At 42.6% G+C, this 19639-nt stretch overlaps 1 protein-coding gene across 1 annotated transcript in view; it reads right to left on the bottom strand.

Annotated features, from left to right (window-relative positions):
• MYO9A (myosin IXA) overlaps positions 1-19639 on the bottom strand; it is a 235314-nt gene that overhangs the window by 12367 nt on the left and 203308 nt on the right. Inside the window, exons 35-40 of the mRNA XM_058665444.1 lie at positions 19248-19309; positions 8625-8817; positions 6232-6360; positions 5446-5551; positions 4657-4788; positions 3925-4048 (exon numbers count right to left, since the gene is read on the bottom strand). Coding sequence (XP_058521427.1) covers positions 3925-4048; positions 4657-4788; positions 5446-5551; positions 6232-6360; positions 8625-8817; positions 19248-19309 — 746 coding nt within the window. The remainder of the gene's footprint in view (positions 1-3924; positions 4049-4656; positions 4789-5445; positions 5552-6231; positions 6361-8624; positions 8818-19247; positions 19310-19639) is intronic.

Below are 19639 nucleotides of genomic sequence, written 5' to 3'. Positions count from 1 at the left end.
AGAGATCGCTGTTCCACATGGGTAAGCCCACATACTGCCACACAAATTTTGCCCCCAGACCTAATAATATCATTTTCTAGGAATGATATTCTGACAAAAAGCTTTATAATTTGATTTAGGTATAAAATAAATAATCACACAGACCAGTGCATAGTAAGCTTCCTATACTATAATAAACACAGTGGAAGTCAAATGCTTTAACATGGGGCATCTAACTGAATATATTCTATTGGAGGGAATGCTCGAAAGGACCTAAATCTTCCATTTTCTCATATGGAGGTACTCATGAAAGTGAGAAGATATCCCAATCATAAGGTGTAAGGCTTGGTTTCTTTTAAGTTGCCACAAGCTCATGACTGAGAAAGGATGCAGGAAGCAATGGCAAGATATGGCTTACTGGCACAAAGATGACCACCACCAGGCAAAGTCCACCGAGTCCTGTGGGAATAAGAAAAGGGGCTCCTGGTGGTGATGGGGGATCTGACTGCCCCACCCTTAACAAACTTCATGGCCATGCGGGGAAAGACACACAGTACTCTCAGGAAGAAAGGCAAGGAACTGCGCTTTGTCCAGGGGTTGACTATGAAAGCAAGAGGAATTGTGTATCAACCAGACAGAACTCTGTGCATAATCCTAATGAAATTCCTCTCCAAACAGCCAAGACAGCAGCTCACTTGGGTACTGTTTGTGAAGTCAAAAAACAAGAAGGAACCGAGTTACTAGATTATTTCCTAACGAATCTACTCTCCTGGGAAAGAGAAGTCTTTAACGCCAAGGCTTTTTTTTTTTTTTAAAGACAGGTTATTTTATTTCATGTAGAATTATATGAGGTACACAGGTTTGCTCAATAATCACACCCAAGTTCCTGTATACAAAAATGGTCTTCACCAAATCCTGCTGTGCAGAGCAGCGAGACAGCAGCTGACATGCACACATTGTCCTCTCACAGAAGACGTGATGTGGGACTGTCCCCAAGACTGCATCAAAGGATCCAAAATTCAAATGACTTTCATTAAGATACTAAGAGACTACTTCATTTTTCATCTGCTGACATTTATATTAGTTATATGGAAGCAACTGTTAACCCACAGCTGGTAAACTGCTGGTACCTATAATGAATCCTAGCAATGGAACCAAATGTCAACAGCAGTCATATTATCTGTTTGCCATCATGTGTTTACAAGTAATAAGTCAAATTAGTATGTCACTGATCAAATGTAAATCTTAATTTTTGTCCACTGACTTCACTATCTGTTGTTTTCTGTCGGACGAAATGGAAGTACACATAAAAATACGCATGGTTTCTCAGGAAAGATTATCTGTGGAATTGCATGAATTACTGAGACTTTGGTGTGTTGTCAATATTTTCTTTGAAGTTACATGAAGGGAATCTATCATTTCAAGTAGCCGTTATTATATTTGCTAGCTGTGACAGAATTTCAAGCTTTCAAATACCAGAAGTCTTAAATACCTGTCATTGCCCTGTGGGTCTGACAGCATCCCAGCAGTCAGGGTTCAGTGAGCAGTTCTACGCCTGTCAGGACTGCACTCACGGCCACCAGGGCAAGCTGACAGAGCACATGGCTCCAGCACTCCCCGTGGAACGCTACCCCAGCACTCCTCCCCGCAGCCCGGTGCTGAGATACCTCCCCACTGAATGCCACTCCATCACTCCTCCCAGCATCAACACCAGAAAGAGACAAGGACAAGAGGGAGACCAACAGAAACTACCCAGACACCCCCCAAAGTTGTAGGCCGCCAGATTAAGGTCTAGTCCGCCCTGGCAAGAATGAGAAGAGCACTGCATCAAGCCTGCAGCTGGAGCTTGAATATGAAGAGAAATATTTGAAACCATGAAATAGTGATGAGATACTGTTAAAGTTGCTGATATCTAGTGGGAAATAGAGTTGAGAGATCATTATTAGACAAAACGTAAAATCTCTCTGTATTTGTATTTCACATCAAATGGTTCCATCTGGGCTTCTCAGCTTTCCATTTCTCACCTCCTTTTTCTAACGCCAACAGAACTAACTGCTTCCTGGTCTTCTGGCTAAGGTCAAGAGTAAAGCCAACAGAACTGAAGACAGGCACCAGCAAGGAAGTCCTAGCATTAGCTCTGCTATATTTTGATATTAAGTCTAGAACCAGCATATCAATGTGTTCTTTCCTATTTGTTGTTCTGATAAACACTAAACAGACAAGAGTCATATTTCTATATTTGGGAAGACACTATCAGAGTCACAGACATGAATGAATGAATGGACAAATAAGCATTACTAATAAGGGAAGATATTCCAAGTGGTAATACATATTTCAAATAAAAAAGTGGAGACCACTGGCAACACAGCTCACAGAGAGACTAATTTGGTACCTCGATGTTTCCAACTTTGACCTTTCTAATGACTCAATGCTTTCAAAGGAGGTCTTTCTGACAAACAGGAGAAAAAAATAGTGTATTTTAAATGGATAGCATATACCCGTACAGTACAGAGGAAGAAAACTGAAGGATCTAAAGAAAGAGTTAAGAGAAGGCTGGTCCAAAGTGAGCCTGAGTAGGGCTGAACACGGAGCGCAGACAGGCATGAGTGACACACAGGGCAGACAACTCCTGGGTGAATGGGAGACAATGATGTCAAGTGGCCGTGACGCACTGCAGTTTAATACATACCGAGACTGAACTGCGGGTAATGCTCATAAATCTAACTGCAATTAGTACAGGTTTCTGGATTACGAAGGACATGGAAAGGAAAGCAGAAGGTTAGAACGCACACATCATTGCCCCATTCAAAGAGAAGGTTTCATTTTTAAATGGACTGAACAATGTCCATCTTTTGTAGCATCAGTGAAGCAGCACAGCCAGTCCACCTGCTTTAGGAGGTGGCTCTAAAATGAAGGACACTAGGAGGACCTCTCAGGACTGAGCCCATGAAAAGTCACACTACTGAGAAGTTCCGCTTTTAAACGGGATTTCTGCCTTCAGTTTTGGAGAGAAAAGATTTAGATAGTAACATGTGATAAATTAATTTAGTATCTTTACTGTCTAAGAAAGGTCTGTGCTCATTCACGCATCCAGCATACCTTTGGCAAGCCTTGATTCTGTGTCAGGCCACTTCATCAAGGGCAGACATGCAGTTACTTCACTATTAGCTTAGCTCCAGCTATGAAGTAAGCTGGGATCCTAAGAACAAAGGCACAGTGCCAGGGAGGCCACTTCTCTTTAGAGTTACTGGGGGCCTGAAGCAGGCATTAACTGCCAAGTCTCATTTTATAATCAAGTGGAAGGGTAGTAGATGAACAGAAATTAAACTTGAGTGCAGCAGTTTTCCAGGTATGCATATCCCACTGATTATTAGCTGATGAGACTGGAGTTATTTCTATATAGATCATGGTTACAAAAGAAGACATTAATGAAAAGTGGGCAAACAGAGGAAATAACTGTTTTAGTAAGATTTAACAGCTTACATTACAAAACCTTTTTCTGATAATACTATTCATATATGGAATTCCATATTCTTATGAATCAAATAATTTAGCTGCAAGTGACTAAAGTCTCTATTCTCAGGGGTCCTGGGCAAGACCAACATAGGGTTTGAAGTGGGACAGAGGCAAGGAAATAGAAGAAAAAGTGAGGATTGGAATCATTCTTCATAAAAAGCACAGGGAAAGAAAACAGGGCAGATTATTAAACTACCCACATTGTTATGTACAACTCTGTGCACCTTTAATTACATATATTCTGCACACAATCCTAAAGCGAGGTAACACATCAAGTATGAGGTCCCATAGCACCCTGAGGTTTGTGATTTTGTTGTTCTTTTATGTTTCTTGTGAAAGATGCTGAAAATTCCTATACACATCACAAATGTACACTTGAAACTGCAAGCAAGCATCCACCTCCCCTGTGATTTCACCTCGTGACCTTACCATTGACCTGCGGATCAGCGACAGCCTGGTCTTTGCCTTATTCTCAGCAAACTCCAGGCTACTGATGTCTTTGAGGCGAGCCTTGTATTTGTTCATTTGTTCCACAACGATCAGTTCCACACAGCTGAAACAGGAGGAAAGGGAGAGAACGGTTATGAGCAGTAAACCGCGTAGTTTCCCCACCCACAAAGTGCCGTTCACCTAACTGTGACAGCTGGCTGAGCAGGAAGAGACTCACACTGAGTCCAGAGGCAAGCTTGGCACAAGGGTTCACAGCTGTGGCTGCACAAGTGACACACTCCACCTCAGGAGCAACTGAATAAGACTCTCCAAGGACTGACATATTTAAAGTTATTTTTATAGTCAGTGCTAGGAAGGAAAAGTAGAAGCCTGAGAGGAAAGACCAAGGTGAAAAACAGGCCCAAAGGCTACAGTAAGAATTAGTTACAGGAAAATATAATGTATCCATGATTTAGCAAACCAGAATTTAAACATTTATTTGATTCTATAAGCAGTCCTAAAGAAAAATCAGATCCTTCAAAGTTAAGGCTGTTCAGCTGAAAACAATCTAAGCGTTTTCATCTTTAGTCTTAGCATACACAATATCCTGTAATCTGTTGTGGAGGCTAACTGTGATGAAGCCATCCTCTATGCTTGAGCGGTGGATAAAGCGACTACAGCAGCTCCACCAGGAGTCTCTGAGGCCCTGCAGAAATGGTGGGCTGGCCTTACGTGGTGGTCTTACTGATGTCCTGCACACTTTGCAGTGGGTCGGTGGTGTCAGGACAGCGGAGAATGCAGGGTGCAAACACAATGGCCAAAGCATTAGCAGACATTCGATTTGTGTCTTCCTGTAGAGCGATCCTAAGAAACATAAGAAAAAATAAGTGAAAAGGGAATAAAAAAGAAAAACAAAAGAGGTGAGAGAGCGAGGATAACATGGCAGCAGCTGCACGTGACTGGAAGAATACAAACATCACGTTGAAGGAGAGACTGCAGACTCTTCCCTTCTTTCCAACTCTGTTCCTGGCTTGAGGCCAGCTAAGTCACAGAAAGCTCCCCAAGAGATCCCGACCCCTGCTCTGGCCAGCACCCTCTATGCACAGGGTAGAGACCACAAAACACGTCAGACAATCATGTGAGATATTTAAACAGAAGGAAAGATCTGCTTTCTTCCCAATTCCTCAGAGGAAGAAGCCACTCCTAAAGCATTTCTGCTGGACTAGTTCCTAGCACTCCCCAACCCCATCCCTCATGGTGCAGGCGCACACAGAGAACAGGCTATGCCATACAACGCCACCAAGAGGCTGAAGCTGCCGCGTGGCTCAAACAGGGCCCAGAAACACGCTGTCCAGCTCAGCTGAGGATTTCTGCTTCAAACTACTGGTTTGAAGCATTGACTTTATAAACAGGAGAACAAATAACAAAACTCTTCTTGTCAATTTCCCAAATGGAGGAGCTCTTCATTAACTGACAGCATCCAAAACAAACTACCCTCATGCCCTTGCGTGCTGAAGTTACCTGACCAGATGAAAGATGAGGCGTTCCAGTGTGTGGAGATGCGTTCGGGAGAGCTGGTCAATCACAGAGTACACCCCGCGGATGGTCTCCTTCCTCTCCTGAAGGCCTACAACAGCAACAGCAGCGACTGAGACCCCATATCCCCTCTCACACACGCCACACCCTTCTCCTGCTGGGCAGATGCCAGGGAGCAGGAAAAACTGCCCCTACAGTTGGGAGAATCTCAGGAAAGGTGGACATTCCTGCACGGCAGAACCATCACCACTGCTACCACCTGACTCCCTCTGTTTGACCTCCACACTCATAAGCAGTCTCCTGAGTTTTAACGTTCAGCCCCATGACCCATGATTGGAACAGATGAAAGAACCCACACCCCAAGACTGGCCTGCCTCTCCTGCCACACGCCTGTAGCACTCAGAGAACAAGCTGCACAACCTAGCAGGCTGGGCAGAATGTAGACATCCAGATTTTACAGAGCTCTTGTTTGAGACTTACATCTCTTAAATGATCTTTTAAGCTGCTTAAAAACCCTAGTTTTCCAATCTCTTTCTAACAAGAAATAAAACGGTCACATGAAAAACTTCTGAAATACTACCATGTAATGTCTGTAAATCATCAACATATGAATAGGCAACACCTACACTGGTGATTTTATATGGACTGTCAGACTGTTAGCCTTTGGATCTGCAAGGCTAAATCCCAGGATAATTTCATCATCTATACTTGCAGATAGTATTTCCTCCCCAAACATAGGCCTTCCCTATAATCCTGAAAGCCTATGCTTACCCATAGCTCGAAGAAATTCCTCGTAGAGTTCAAAAGTCATGAGTGGATTGGGCAAATCCCGAAGCCATTGTTTGAACACGCTTGCAATGACGTGTATGTTATAGTCATCTAGGTTTACACTCTCCGCATCTGTTTAGAAACAAGAATTAGATAACAAAGCCAAAACTAGAAGATTCAAACAAATTCACTTCACCAGCTACTATCCCTAGAACCCTGCTATGGTTGCGGGTTCCAGTCCCAGCTGCTCCACTTCAAATCTAACTCCCTATTTATGACCTGAGAAAGCAGTGAAGGCTGGACTAGATCCTTGGATCCCTACACCCACATGGGAGACCCAGAGGAAGCTCCCGGCTCCAGACTGGCTCAGCTCCAGCCACTGCAGCCATTTGGGGAGTGAGCCAGTGGAAGAAAGACATCTTTCTCTGTCTCTTCTCTCTAACTCTGCCTTTCAAATAAAAATGTATTTTTAAAAGATTCACTCACTTTTTTTGTTTTTAGAAAGGCAGAAACAGGAGAGGGGAAGGGAAGGAGAGGGAAGAAGAAAAGGTGAGGGCAGTGGGAGGGAAGTGGGGGAGAGAGAGATCTTCCATCTGCTGGTTTACTCCCCACATGGCTGCAATGGCTGAATCTGTGATAGGCAGAAGCCAGGAGCCTAGAGCTTTTTCCAGGTCTGCCACGTGGAAGTACATTGGCCACCTTTTCCACTGCTTTTCTCAAGCCATTAGCAGACAACCGGATTGTAAGGGCAGCATCCAGGTCTCAATTTGATGCCCACATGGGATGCCAACATGATAGGCAGTGGTTCACCTACTACATAATAATGCCAGCTCCAAAACATTCAGGCTCGAATTCAAACTGACAGCCTCATCTCACCCACACTCTAATTCCTCGCTTTGGAATCATGCTACTGACCACAGTACAGGAATAGTTGTGAGGTTTTTTTTGTTTCAATCTTTAATGACCCCAAACACAAGCAAAATAAAAGATTATGTGCTTTGATGCTTCAGCATTGTCAAACTGCTATAAATGTTTCTCAGCACTTGCTCTCATTACTGTCCTGACATTACTCAAGACTGGTCTGTGGACCACACTGTGAGTAGCTGTGTTTCAGAAGACAAAAAGAGCACGCGTGTATGTGTGTGCATGTGCGTGAGGAGGGGGTAGCAGTGTGGTACTGGGCTTAAACTGTTACTTATGATGCCAACATCCTGCATGGGAGTGTGTTGGAGTCCGGCTACTCAACTTATGAGCCATTCCCTGCTATTGTGTCCTGGCAAAGCAGTGGAAGATGGTCCAAGTTACCTGAGACTCTGCCACCCACATGGGAGATATAAATGGACTGCTTTGCTTCATACTAGGAAATGAACCAGTAGATAGAAGGTATCTCACAAACAAACACTAACTCTGCCTTTCAAATAAAATAAAATGAGAAAGTGCGTGCACATGAACGAGAGAGAGACAAAGGAAAACCGTCTTATAAGACAATTTCTAAAAGTGAGACTGATTTCTAAGTTCTTAAGAGATAAAAGGACAGTGAGATGCAAACTCAAGAAATCTAAAGAGAGAATCTTTAACCTGAAGGATGCACAGCTTAGGGTTGGAAAGTTTAGCCACAAATGATTTTCACCTGTTCTGCTCAAGTGCCTGTAAACTGGAGCTGATCAGGCGTCTAGCTGGCAGAACCTCTTACCTAAAGTCCTCTCCTGTCATTTCAACACTAATGCACTTCTCATAGACCAGTTAATAAGAAGTAGTATTCTGGGTAGGGTCATGGTCACAGACAGACTAGTTCTGCATCTGTTCATTTCAGGGATACACAGTGAGGTTGAGAATGAAGCCACAGTCAGCTGCCTGCACACACTGCAGGTCTGAGGCCAGTCTTCTCTACAAATGCAGCGGGGAGTGTCCCCTGGGGTCAAAATAAGAAAGATGAACAGGCAGTAACTTAGTCTGTGATTTCAAAAGAAACAGGGCTAACACCCACTTACTAGTGATGAAACTTCGCCAGCCTGGTTCTACTTACCTGTAAGGGAATACGACCCTCCCTAGCTCACACAAGTGCCATGAGGACTACTACAAAGCCATCATCCCCCACTCCGCGACTCTCTGATCTTACATTTTCCTCTTTGCAAATTACACGTATCAAGACCTTAGCAGACCATTGAAAGATTAAAGAGGTCAGCTTCAAGTAACTAACAACGATTTGAACAATCACACACTCATTATCTTGGCTGAACTGACTCATAAAATGAAAGATGCTTCAGAAAGCCACAAGACGGCAAACAAGCACCACAGGAAAAACCAAGAATCTACATGTAAGGAAAACATGAAGAGCCTGATGTAGCTTATCCAAACACTGGCATTTGGTGTTGATTCGGAGGGTTCTAGCTCACCTGTATCTAGACCTTGCCGAAGCTCCTTAATCTTATTCGTGGAACCGGACTTCCGGTAGATGCCTTCTGTGTACAACCCGTGCATCTCAATGTAGTTGATGAGCTTCTCCACCACCAATGGAACAGCTCGGTCTTCACTGGTCAGGCGGGACAGCTCAACCCCAAACTGGCGTGATGACAGTTCTGGATCATACTAAATAGAAGATAATTTTTGTTTCTGAATGCACTCAAATATCTTTAGAAACATGTTTAACCAATTCTCTTAACACGAATTTTTTATTTCTAAGTTTTATGAGGACACTTCTAAAAACCTGGGTAGACAGGAGGGAATTACAATTAAATGAACACAAATGAGATACCAGCCTCAATCCTCCCACACTGGGAGTCCCATCCCCGCCACCACAGGAGTAGAAGATGGAGGAAGTGGCTATGCGCCAAAAATACCTTCGTGCAGGCATTTGCAGTGCCACCTCCGCTGCCCAAGCTCAAGCCAAGGGAGGAGGGGGTGAGGAAGGAGGGCTTTACATCATGGCTCTGACCAAAACAGGCTGCCCATAAACTGGCCTGGGGGAAAAGCCCCTAGGATGCAGCTGCAAAAAAACTGCTTCTAAGAGTTGTACCCTCTACTGGAGGGGTGAAGAATACGCCTGGAATTGTGGTACTCTATGAAATTAGACGTCCTCTAAGCCCACCAAACTTCTGACTCCCACATCCCTCTCCAGCATTTGGTACAAAAAATTACTCAAGATTTTCAGAAGATATCACCACTTCCACAGTGGCCTTGGTGTTTCGTGTGAGCCGCATTAGACCTCTAGGGAAGCCTTTCTGAAGACACCAACCCATTGCATCCTATGCCAAATATGATACATCTGACCAGAAACCTGCACACATGGAGAACAACTTTAAGAACTTTAGGAGCCAGTATTGTGGCACAGCCAGTTGAGCAGTATGTGCAATGCTGTTAACCCATATGGGTGCCACTTCAAGTCCCCGCCACCATCCCATTCCACCTTCAAGTACACCTGGGAAGATAGCGGAAGATGGTCCAGCTTATTTAGGTCCTGTCACTCACATGGGAGACCCAGATGAAGCTCCTGGCTTCAGCCTACCCCAGTCATCTGGGGAGTGTGAACCAGTGGGTGAAAGCTCACTCACATGTACATCCTCTAACATTGTCATTCAGACAAAATAAACGTGTGTGTGTGTGTATATTATACATACACCCCAAAGAAATACCAACTACAAAGGGAGGTAATCCATTCTCAAAAAAAAAAAAAAAAAAAAAACCAACAGTACATTTTTCTCCTCTTCCTATTGTTGATAGTTCTGAGCATCAGGGGTTTTCTTCCCATGGGGTGAAAAAGTACAAGTATATGATTGGGAATGGAAAAACCAGGGACAGAGATCAGTTTTTCCAATTTCATTTGTGTGTGCCTTTTTAAACAATTAATTGCGTGATCTTCTTACATAAATGTGGGGCATAGAGCATTAAGACAAATAAAATTGGGTCAGTGATAAAGCTTCAGCTGTTTCACTTTATAAAACCTAACCTGCTAACTGTTCATGGGCAATGCCAGCATTTGCACTTTACCGAAGCTGCCTCAAAATGATGTTTGTACCATTCTTATTATACAGTAGTCTCCATCCACTCATGATATCATTGAGGAGTCCTCCATGTGAGTACCTGTTCTTAATGCTGTCCATCTTCTATACTGTACTTGCTTTTTCTTTGATGATGATCTTTACATAGCTGATTAGGGTGATTAGAGGCAAGGGCTCCAGAAAGGTGGATGAGATCACAATTTCCACATTTTTTTTTCCTTCCTGTATCTGAGGGAAGGGGTGAGACAAGCAGAGAAACCACACCCAGCCTCCCAAATGCCTCTGCACCCTGGGATGGAGGACAGCAACCTGACACCACCCCAGGGTCCCCGACGTGGGGCATGCTCTGAGGGTCTTGCTCATTAGGTTTTGATAATTTAACAGTTCTGAATTACTGCCGATCTTGCCGATCTCACCACTCCAAGCATGATAAAATCTCTCCAAAATCTACTGGTTGACATAGTCCACCTTACAGTCTCTTTTTGCCCAGGAGACTCACTGCCAACACTTGGTTGGAGTAGCTGATCGATTTGTTCTGTCCTCTGGCTCCTGTTATGATACCAGGTGTCCTCCACGGACTCCAATGCACTGCCACATCCTCCATGAGCATCTGGATATGTTGTCCACTGCTCCATCTGAGCCACTGAGGAGGCCCAGCTCTGACCCAAGCACTCCATGATCAGATCATGGAACCTGCAAAACTCTCTATGGCTGGGGTTCTGAGTTCAGCAATTCATTTGGGGGGGAGGGATAGGGGATCCCATAGAAACGTCATCTGAGGTGATCCCACACCTGGTTCCTGTGTGTGCTCATCAGTACAGGGTCCAACACAGTCCGTTGCCCCAGTCAGTTTATGCACATGCTGATGGTTGCAACTGCTGGGTCAGTTCTCTGTCCATTCCTATCTTTTATACAAACCAATGGGTATTGCAGCCCAGCCCCAAACTGCCCACCACACTATATGCTGTACCTGCAAATTTGCTTTTCAAATAAATTAAAGTATAAAAATGTTTTCTTTGTGCAAAGTGGGTTCTGGATGTGGGTGAAGAGGGTTGAAATTTTTAAGCAAACAGCTTGAACAAGTAGCAAGGAACATTAGAAACTACTAACTTGAAAGAATCTAGAATTGTTAGTAATTCATGAAGCATAAAGAATGCTTCAATGTTTCAAAGTTAAAACTTTGCAGGAGCTCAACTAAAAGTGATTTCATAACTGAAGGCAGAGGCATACTCACATCAGCCCAAGGCCTACAGCTCTTTTTAAAATGATTTTAACACTTCACTAACTCCACAGAATTGGTTATGCTTATGATTGCTTACAATAATTTGCGGAAAATAAAAATGCAAGTAATATCTCTGAGCCTGGAATCTTCTGTAGATCTTTCCCCTGCTGCAGTGTACGCCCCATCTCTCTCCCATTCTGCGAACAGCTGTTGCCAGGCTCCTGCAACCACTAGCCTGCCGGATACCCTTTGTTGCTCTCAGCATCATTACCCTGATTCAACCTATATTCCTGCCCACTGGAACTGTCCCAGGGGCTTGAATTCTCTTCCCTTTTATTTTTTTAAAGATTTATTTATTTATATTACAAAGTCAGATATACAGAGAGGAGGAGAGACAGAGAGGAAGATCTTCCATCCGATGGTTCACTCCCCAAATGAGCGCAATGGCCGGTGTGCTGATCCGAAGCCAGGAGCCAGGAACCTCCTCCAGGTCTCCCACACGGGTGCAGGGTCCCAAGGGTTTGGGCCGTCCTCGACTGCTTTCCCAGGCCACAAGCAGGGAGTTAGATGGGAAGCAGAGCTGCCGGGATTAGAACTGGCGCCCATATGGGATCCCGGGGCGTTCAAGGCGAGGACTTTAGGCACTAGACCATGGCGCCGGGCCCATCTTCCCTTTTAATATATTCCATTGCACATGGAATCAATTTTACTATGCTCAAAAACATTCAGTGACTAATTAGTGTATATCAAAACAAAGCATTTCTGGTCTGACACTTAATGCTTCACATGAACTGATCCTGACTTCTCTTTGTAATAGCCTTATATTCATTCAGTTGTCATTATGTGCTATGTAGTAGGGATGTGAAAATCAAGTAAGAAACAACCCCTATCCCTGACACTAAGACCAGCCATGTTGCTACGTGGAGATAGCACAATGTTGAAAAGATGGATTAACAAGTATCATGTAACACAAGGGACAGAACCACAGGCCATGGAAAGACCAGAAGCTCACCTTTAGGGAAACAAGCAGTACATGATTACTAAACAACCTTTTGGACAAAGGAACAGAACTCCAGAGTCAGGCAAAGCAAAACAAACATACCATGGCATGGCTGAACATGAGAAAAGGCAAGGCAAAGAGAATATAATGGCTTTTGGGGTCTAGGCTATATAATTTGGGTCTTATTAGCTAAGAGAAGCTACTAGATATATATTTTTAAATGGACGGAGAAACATTTAATCAGGATGAAGCAGAGAGGACACATTCCAGGAAATAGGAGAGGACAGAACAACAGCAGAGGGGTTCCTGGAGACTGACAGACACAGGAAAGCAGCGGGCACAGCAGTGTGGTGTTGCAGTGACTGATACTCCAGCGGCATTCAGCTAACAGTGATTTGAACTCCACCAGCAGCCGGAACTCCACCAGCAACCAGGTGGGAAGGGACTTTCACTGGGAGCTTGGGAGGTGATCCCAGACAAAGAACTGTCCGTCCTGCTGGTCCGTTTGATTTGATCAGGAGCAGAGACAGAGCAGCAGATCCCAGACGGGAAGTGTGAGAACAGGGTGGATTTCACAGCCCAGTCAGCCCCCTAGAGCCGAATTGGGCACCATTTTGCGTAAGCAGGCAAAAGCAAGGGAAAGGACTGAGCATACACTGAGCTGGGAGTGAACTCATTTCTGACTCAGTGAACTGCATCAACACGGCTTTCTACAGGTTCCACCCAAGACAGGTCAGGGTAGCCCTCAGACCTGACAGCCAGCAGATCAAGAACTCTAACAGTGGTATGTCAGGTGCCATTTTGTACACTGTGGCAAAAGCTTTAGGACTGCAGGGGACAACAGTGAACTACACATGTGCTGAGCTCGCGAGAACTCACTGAGTTCCGTGTATTGCACTGGTCCCACAGGAAAATAATACTGACTGTGGCTTCATACGGATAAAAATAGGTCCGTGTGGCACCCAGACCTAATGTGCAACAGGTTCTGGCAAGATCAGCGCCATCAACAACCTAGCTATATAGGACACCTGGTGTCTCCCTAATCCTAGGACCTGCTCCAACCAGAAGTGGGAGAAAGGTACAGAAAACGGTGCAGCCCCATCATGGTATCACAGAAGGTGGAGAGTGGTGAGCTAGGAGTTGGTGCTACCGAGTTCTAACATAAAAACCCAGACATGGAACTCGCTGGAGGGAGTAGCACAATTGGCTGGAGGCAAAGAGTTGTGTACCAACTACAATAAGTAAAATCAAACTGTAGACCTGTGGATGGAACAGTTTAGAAACCTGCCCCAAGGAGAAGACTCTGCTAACCAGAAGTACAATGACCAAGAGCAAAAGAAGAGACAAAGGCACAATGAATATTACTGAAAAAGCCCCTGCAAAGGAGCAAAACCCTATGCCAACCTCAGAGTTATCTGAGGAAGACATTGAGAAAATAGGGCACACAGAATTCAGAAAACTCATTTTAAAGCTTCTGATCGGGCCCGGCAGCGTGGCCTAGTGCCTAAAGTCCTCACCTTGAAAGCCCCAGGATCCCATATGGGCGCTGGTTCTAATCCTGGCAGCTCCACTTCCCATCCAGCTCCCTGCTTGTGGCCTGGGAAAGCAGTTGAGGATGGCCCGATGCTTTGGGATACTGCACCGCGTGGGAGACCCGGAAGAGGTTCCAGGTTCCCGGCTTTGGATCGGCGCGCATCGGCCCGTTGCGGCTCACTTGGGGAGTGAATCATTGGACGGAAGATCTTCCTCTCTGTCTCTCCTCCTCTCTGTATATCTGGCTGTAATAAAAAAATGAATAAATCTTTAAAAAAAAAAAGCTTCTGATCAACCATGAGAAGCACATACAAGAGTTCAAAGAATTTCAGGAATATTTTACACAAGCAACAGCAGCAATAAAGCAAATCAAGGCTGATATGTCAGAAATTAAGAACACAGTAGAGTAAATTAAAAGTACAGTGGAGAGTCTCCAAAACAGAATGAAGCAAGCAGAAGAAAGAATCTCAGAATTGGAAGATATTTCCTGTCATCAGGGGGAAGCAAACAAAAAGCTGGAAGCAGAGCTGGATCAGGCCAAAAAAAAGTGTTCACGAATTGAAAGACACTATTAAGAGGCCAAATATGAGAGTTATGGGAGTCCTAGAAGGTGCAGAAAGAGAAGCTGAGTTTACAAATGTATTTAATGAAATAATAAAGGAAAATTTCCCTAATCTGGAGAAACAATTGGGAAACAAGTTCCAGGAGGGGCACAGAACTCCCAACACGCCTGATCAAAAGCGATCTTCACCAAGACACATGATCATCAAGCTCTCTTCAATCGAACATAAGGAAAAGATCCTTAAATGTGTATGTGAAAAAAATCAATTGACTTATAAAGGAATGCCAATTAAACTCACAGCTGATCTCTCACAGGAAGTTCTGCAGGCAAGAAGAGAATAGAGTGACATATTCCAGATAATAAAAGTAAAAAATTGTCGGCCTAGGATAACATATCCAGCAAAACTTTCTTATGTCTTTGAAAATGAAATAAAATTCTTCCACAGTAAAGAAAAGTTACAAGAATTTGCCTCTTCCAAACCTGCCCTACAAATGATACTTCAAGATGTTCTCTTGACAGAGAAGAGGAATAGCACCAAACAAAGCCAAAGGCAAATGGGAAGAACATTCCAATTAAATCAACAGAAGACTAAACCAATGAACAACCTATTCCTAAAATGACAGGACCAAAGTACCACCCATACATATTAACCCTGAATGTAAATGGCTTAAGCTCAATCAAATGTCATAGATTAGTAGAATGGATTAAAAACAAAACCCATCTACTTGTTGTCTAGAAGAGACACACTTCACCAACAAAGATCAGCGGAAACTATATCTCATGGGTTTTGATGGTTTCTGTTAGTTTCATCTCTTCAAACACTTTCTTCTGATTAAATTCTTCAATGACTCATGGATCACATAGTAGCATCATTTTCTGCAAGAAGGTTCTTGATTTTCATTTCTTCAGCTACACGTTAGTCATTTAGTAGCATGTTATTTAACTTCGTGGTGGTGTTAATTTCTTTTTTCTTCCTGATGTTGATTTTGTTTTGTGGCTTTTCATTTAAGGGGATGTATAGTAGCTGTGTAGTGGAGACTGTCATATCTAGTAACATGTTATTTAACTTCATGGCAGTGTAAATTTCTATTTTTCTATTGTTGATTTTGTATTATGACTTTTCATTTGAGGGGATGTACAGTAGCTGTGAAAAGGAGACTAACATATCCAGATGTGAGGAGACAATGTAGTATGCATTTCTACATCCAGACAAAGATGAACTTACAATGTAACTGTTTACTACATCTTGACAATAGGATGCTGGACTCTCTGCCATTGTCCATGCCCGCAATGATGGACATATGACTGTGTATGAAGAACTATACTTTAGTGATGATATAGAGGAACAAGGTTTTGCGGGGGGGAAATTGGGACGGGGATAAGGGAAATACCAGGAGCCTATGGAACTGTATCATAAAATGATGATAATAATAATAATAATAAAATGTAAAAATATGGAAAAAATAAATACATAATAAGGTTTAAAAAAAGAAGCTACTAGCTATTTTTAAAAAATATTTACTTTTTTTATTTGAAAGGCAAAGTTACAGAAAGGCAGAGAGGAAGAGAGAGAAAGATCTTCCATTCACTGGTTCACTTCCCAAATGACAAGGCCTAGCGCTGGTCCCGGCTGGAGCCTAGAACTTCATCTGGGTCTCCCACAAGGATGGCAGGACTCCAGGTATTGGGCTGTCTTCTGTGTATTTCCTAGTACATTAGCAGACAGCTGATGGAAGAATCTCTCTCTCTCTCTCTCTCTCTCCGTAATTTAGCCTTTCAAATACATAAATGTTTTCAAACAAAAGTTTGAATTGTCAGGATATGAACTTGCTTATGTTATTTTACATTTGCAAAAGGAATATCACTTATCAAACTCAAAGTTTTAAAGATTAAGTTAAAAAGTATAAACAGCATGGTGCCTGGTATATGATAAGCAGTTAAAAATTATTAAAGATGATTTAAGGGGAGTGTAGCACATAGTGTAGTGGGTAAGGCTGCCACCTGCAGAACCAGCATCCCATATGGGCATTGGTTCAAATCCTGTCTGCTCCACTTGGGATCCAGCTCCCTCTTTATGTGCTCAGAACAGCAGCAGAGAATGGCCAACTGCTTGGGATCCTGCATCTGCATGGCAGACCTGGAAGAAGCTTCTGCCTTCAGACTAGCCCAGCTCCAGTCATTGCAGCCCTATGGGGAATGAATCAGTAAGTGGAATATACCACTCTGTTCTCCTTCTCTATGCACCTCCATTTCCCTCCATGTTAACTCTGCCTTTCAAAAACATAATCTTAAAAGAGGAGAAAGAGGCATCGGCATTGTGGCACGATGGGTTTAGCTACTGCCTGTGATGCCAGCATCCCATATGAGCACAGGTTCAAGTTGCAGTTGTTCCCACTTGTGATCTGGCTCCCTTCTTCCTGGGAAAACAGCAGAAGCTTGGGCCCCTCTCACCCCACCCATATGGGGCACCTCACTGGAGTTCCAGGCTCTGGGTTCAGTATGGCCTAGCTGCAGTCACTACGCGTATGGGGAACGAACCAGCAGATAGAAGATTCAGTCTCTCTCTCTCTCTCTCCCTCTTTCTGCCTCTCAAGAGAATAAATGTTTTAACAGATAAATTAAAGAAATAAAACATAATATTCACTATAATAATGAAAATACACCCCTTAACTAAACTGTTTGCCATTATTGTGACATATACAGCACACATGTAACCTGATTTCAATTTTATGGTACTTCTTACAGCATTAGAAATCTCCATAACGTCTTCCTTAAGTTTACATTCTCACTAATAGTGTATTAGGTTGCTTCTTCCTCCATGTCCTCACCAGCATTTATTAAGTTATTTATTTTTGGATGACAGCCATTCTAACTACGGTAAAGGGATACACCACATTTGGTTTTAATTTGTGTTTTCCTTTGTCTAGCACTAGAACTCGAGACCATGTCCATTTGGGATGCTGGCACTGCAGGTAGCAACTTAACTTGTTATGCACACAGTCAGCCGCATGAGTCGATTGTTGTACAGGGTTAATTTTTTTGAAGAGATTGTCCTTTCTCCAGAGTGGTTTTAGCTCATCTGTTAAAGGCTACATGTCTGTAAATAATTGGTTTCATTTCTGGGGTTTTTTATTCTGTTCTACTGGTCCACATGTCTATTTTCCTGCCAGCACCAGGTTGTTTTGATTAGACATGACTTTAACAGAGTTGAAGTACTGTCCTGCCTTATTTAGGATTTCTAAAGTTTTTTTTTTTTTTAAACATGAAAGGATATTGGATTTCATCAAATACTTTCTCTGCATCTATTAATATTCATATTTTTTTTAAAAATCTATTTATTTATTTGAAACTCAGATTTTTGAGCTGATCTGAAGCCAGGAGCCCAGAACCTCCTCTAGGTCTCCAACATGGATACAGGACCCCAAGACTTTGGTCTGTCCTCGACTGCCTTCCCAGGCCAAAAGCAGGGAGCGGAAAGGGAAGTGGAGCACGTGGGACATGAACTGGCGTACACATGGGATCCTGGTACATGCAAGGCAAGGACTTTAGCACCAGACTTGGTTTTTATTCTTCATTTTCCCAGTGTTATCTATCATGTTTACTGATTTGTGCATATTGAACTATCCAAAATCCTTGGTGTGGGGAGGTGATTTTTTTCATGTGCTGTTGTACTGTACTAGGATTTTTGCTTTGTTCACAGGGATATTGTTGTATACTTCTCTTTTTTTCTGGATTTGGAATTAAGGTAATGCTTAGTTACCTTATGGAAAGACCTTGGAAGAATTCCTCCCTTTTGATTGTTTCTGAATAGTTTAAGAAAATCTGGGAGTATTTCTTCGGTGGAATTCAGCAGTAAAGTTGTCCGGTCCTGCACATTTTCTTCTTGGGAGGATCTTTATTACTGACTCATCTCAGCCTTGGTTATGAATCTGTTCAGATTTTCTGCATATTCATGCTTCAATTCTGGTAAGTTGTATGTGTCCAGAAATCTCCCCATTTCTTCTAACAGTTCCTGATAATTCTTGATCTTTGTGGAATCAGATGTAACATCTCTTTTTTCATCTCTGACTTGATAAAAATAGCAAATTTGGGCCTTCTCCCTTCTTTTCTTTATTTGGGGAGGGAGGGAGGTCAGACAAGCCAACAGTTTATCAACTTTTTAAAATATTTATTATTACATGATGACCATCTTTGTCTCTTAACAGTTTCTGCCTTAATATCTATTTTGTTTGATGTGAGAACAGCTATGACTGCTCATGTTTTTATTTTCATTGGCATGGCATATCGCTTCTCAGCCTTTTGGCTAAGATCAAGTGTATTTCCATTGGAGTGTTTTTTCTATCTTTTCATCAGGTTGTTTATTTTTAGTTATAGCCTATTACTTGAATGGCAGCTCCTTATGGAAGATTTACAAGTATCTAAAGAAACTGGAAACCTTTAAAATGCAGGATAAATTTATAACTGTACCAAGGATTAGTAATTCATACAAAATGAAGGTAAAAAAGTTTAATGAAAATCAATTCAGTTATATACACACATCCTTCTCTGGATCATAATATTAATCATATTTCTTACTGTATTTGTAGTTAAAAGTGAAAGTCACTGCTCTATAAAATCATCACACAGGCCATGATTTCTTTTCAAAGGACAAAACAGACCATGAAATCTATGGTTGATTGCTAATATCTGATGCCTTCTTCTTACCTTTTTGGAGCACTTGGCTGTGGTTTTTAGGCAGCACTTTTTGTGGCAGGCGTATTTACACACTGAAAAACAAGAATGCAGGGTTTTTAGGAGTCTGTAGACCAACAATGAGAACTACCAGGTTTATAACTCTATTTTTGAAGTACTTTTTTTCTCTAAATTTGAGACTGATTATAAATCATGCATATTCTTGATACTGTATTAAAAACTAAAAAGAACTTAGGCCCATCCTATTGGAATAAAAGAACATGTCTACTTTTCTAGCCCTTATACCCTTGTGCCACATTCCCTCACGTATATACTCCACAATCTGCTAAGATGCCACAAACACCTATTATGATATATTCTTATGGATAAGGAAGGCATTGCATTGTTGTTAAAAAAAAAAAACC

This window comes from Ochotona princeps, chromosome 6 (assembly GCF_030435755.1).
Source record: "Ochotona princeps isolate mOchPri1 chromosome 6, mOchPri1.hap1, whole genome shotgun sequence".
In the NCBI taxonomy this organism is placed as follows: domain Eukaryota; kingdom Metazoa; phylum Chordata; class Mammalia; order Lagomorpha; family Ochotonidae; genus Ochotona; species Ochotona princeps.
Note: the sequence above shows the minus strand (reverse complement) of the source record. Positions and strands in the feature narration are given on the sequence as shown.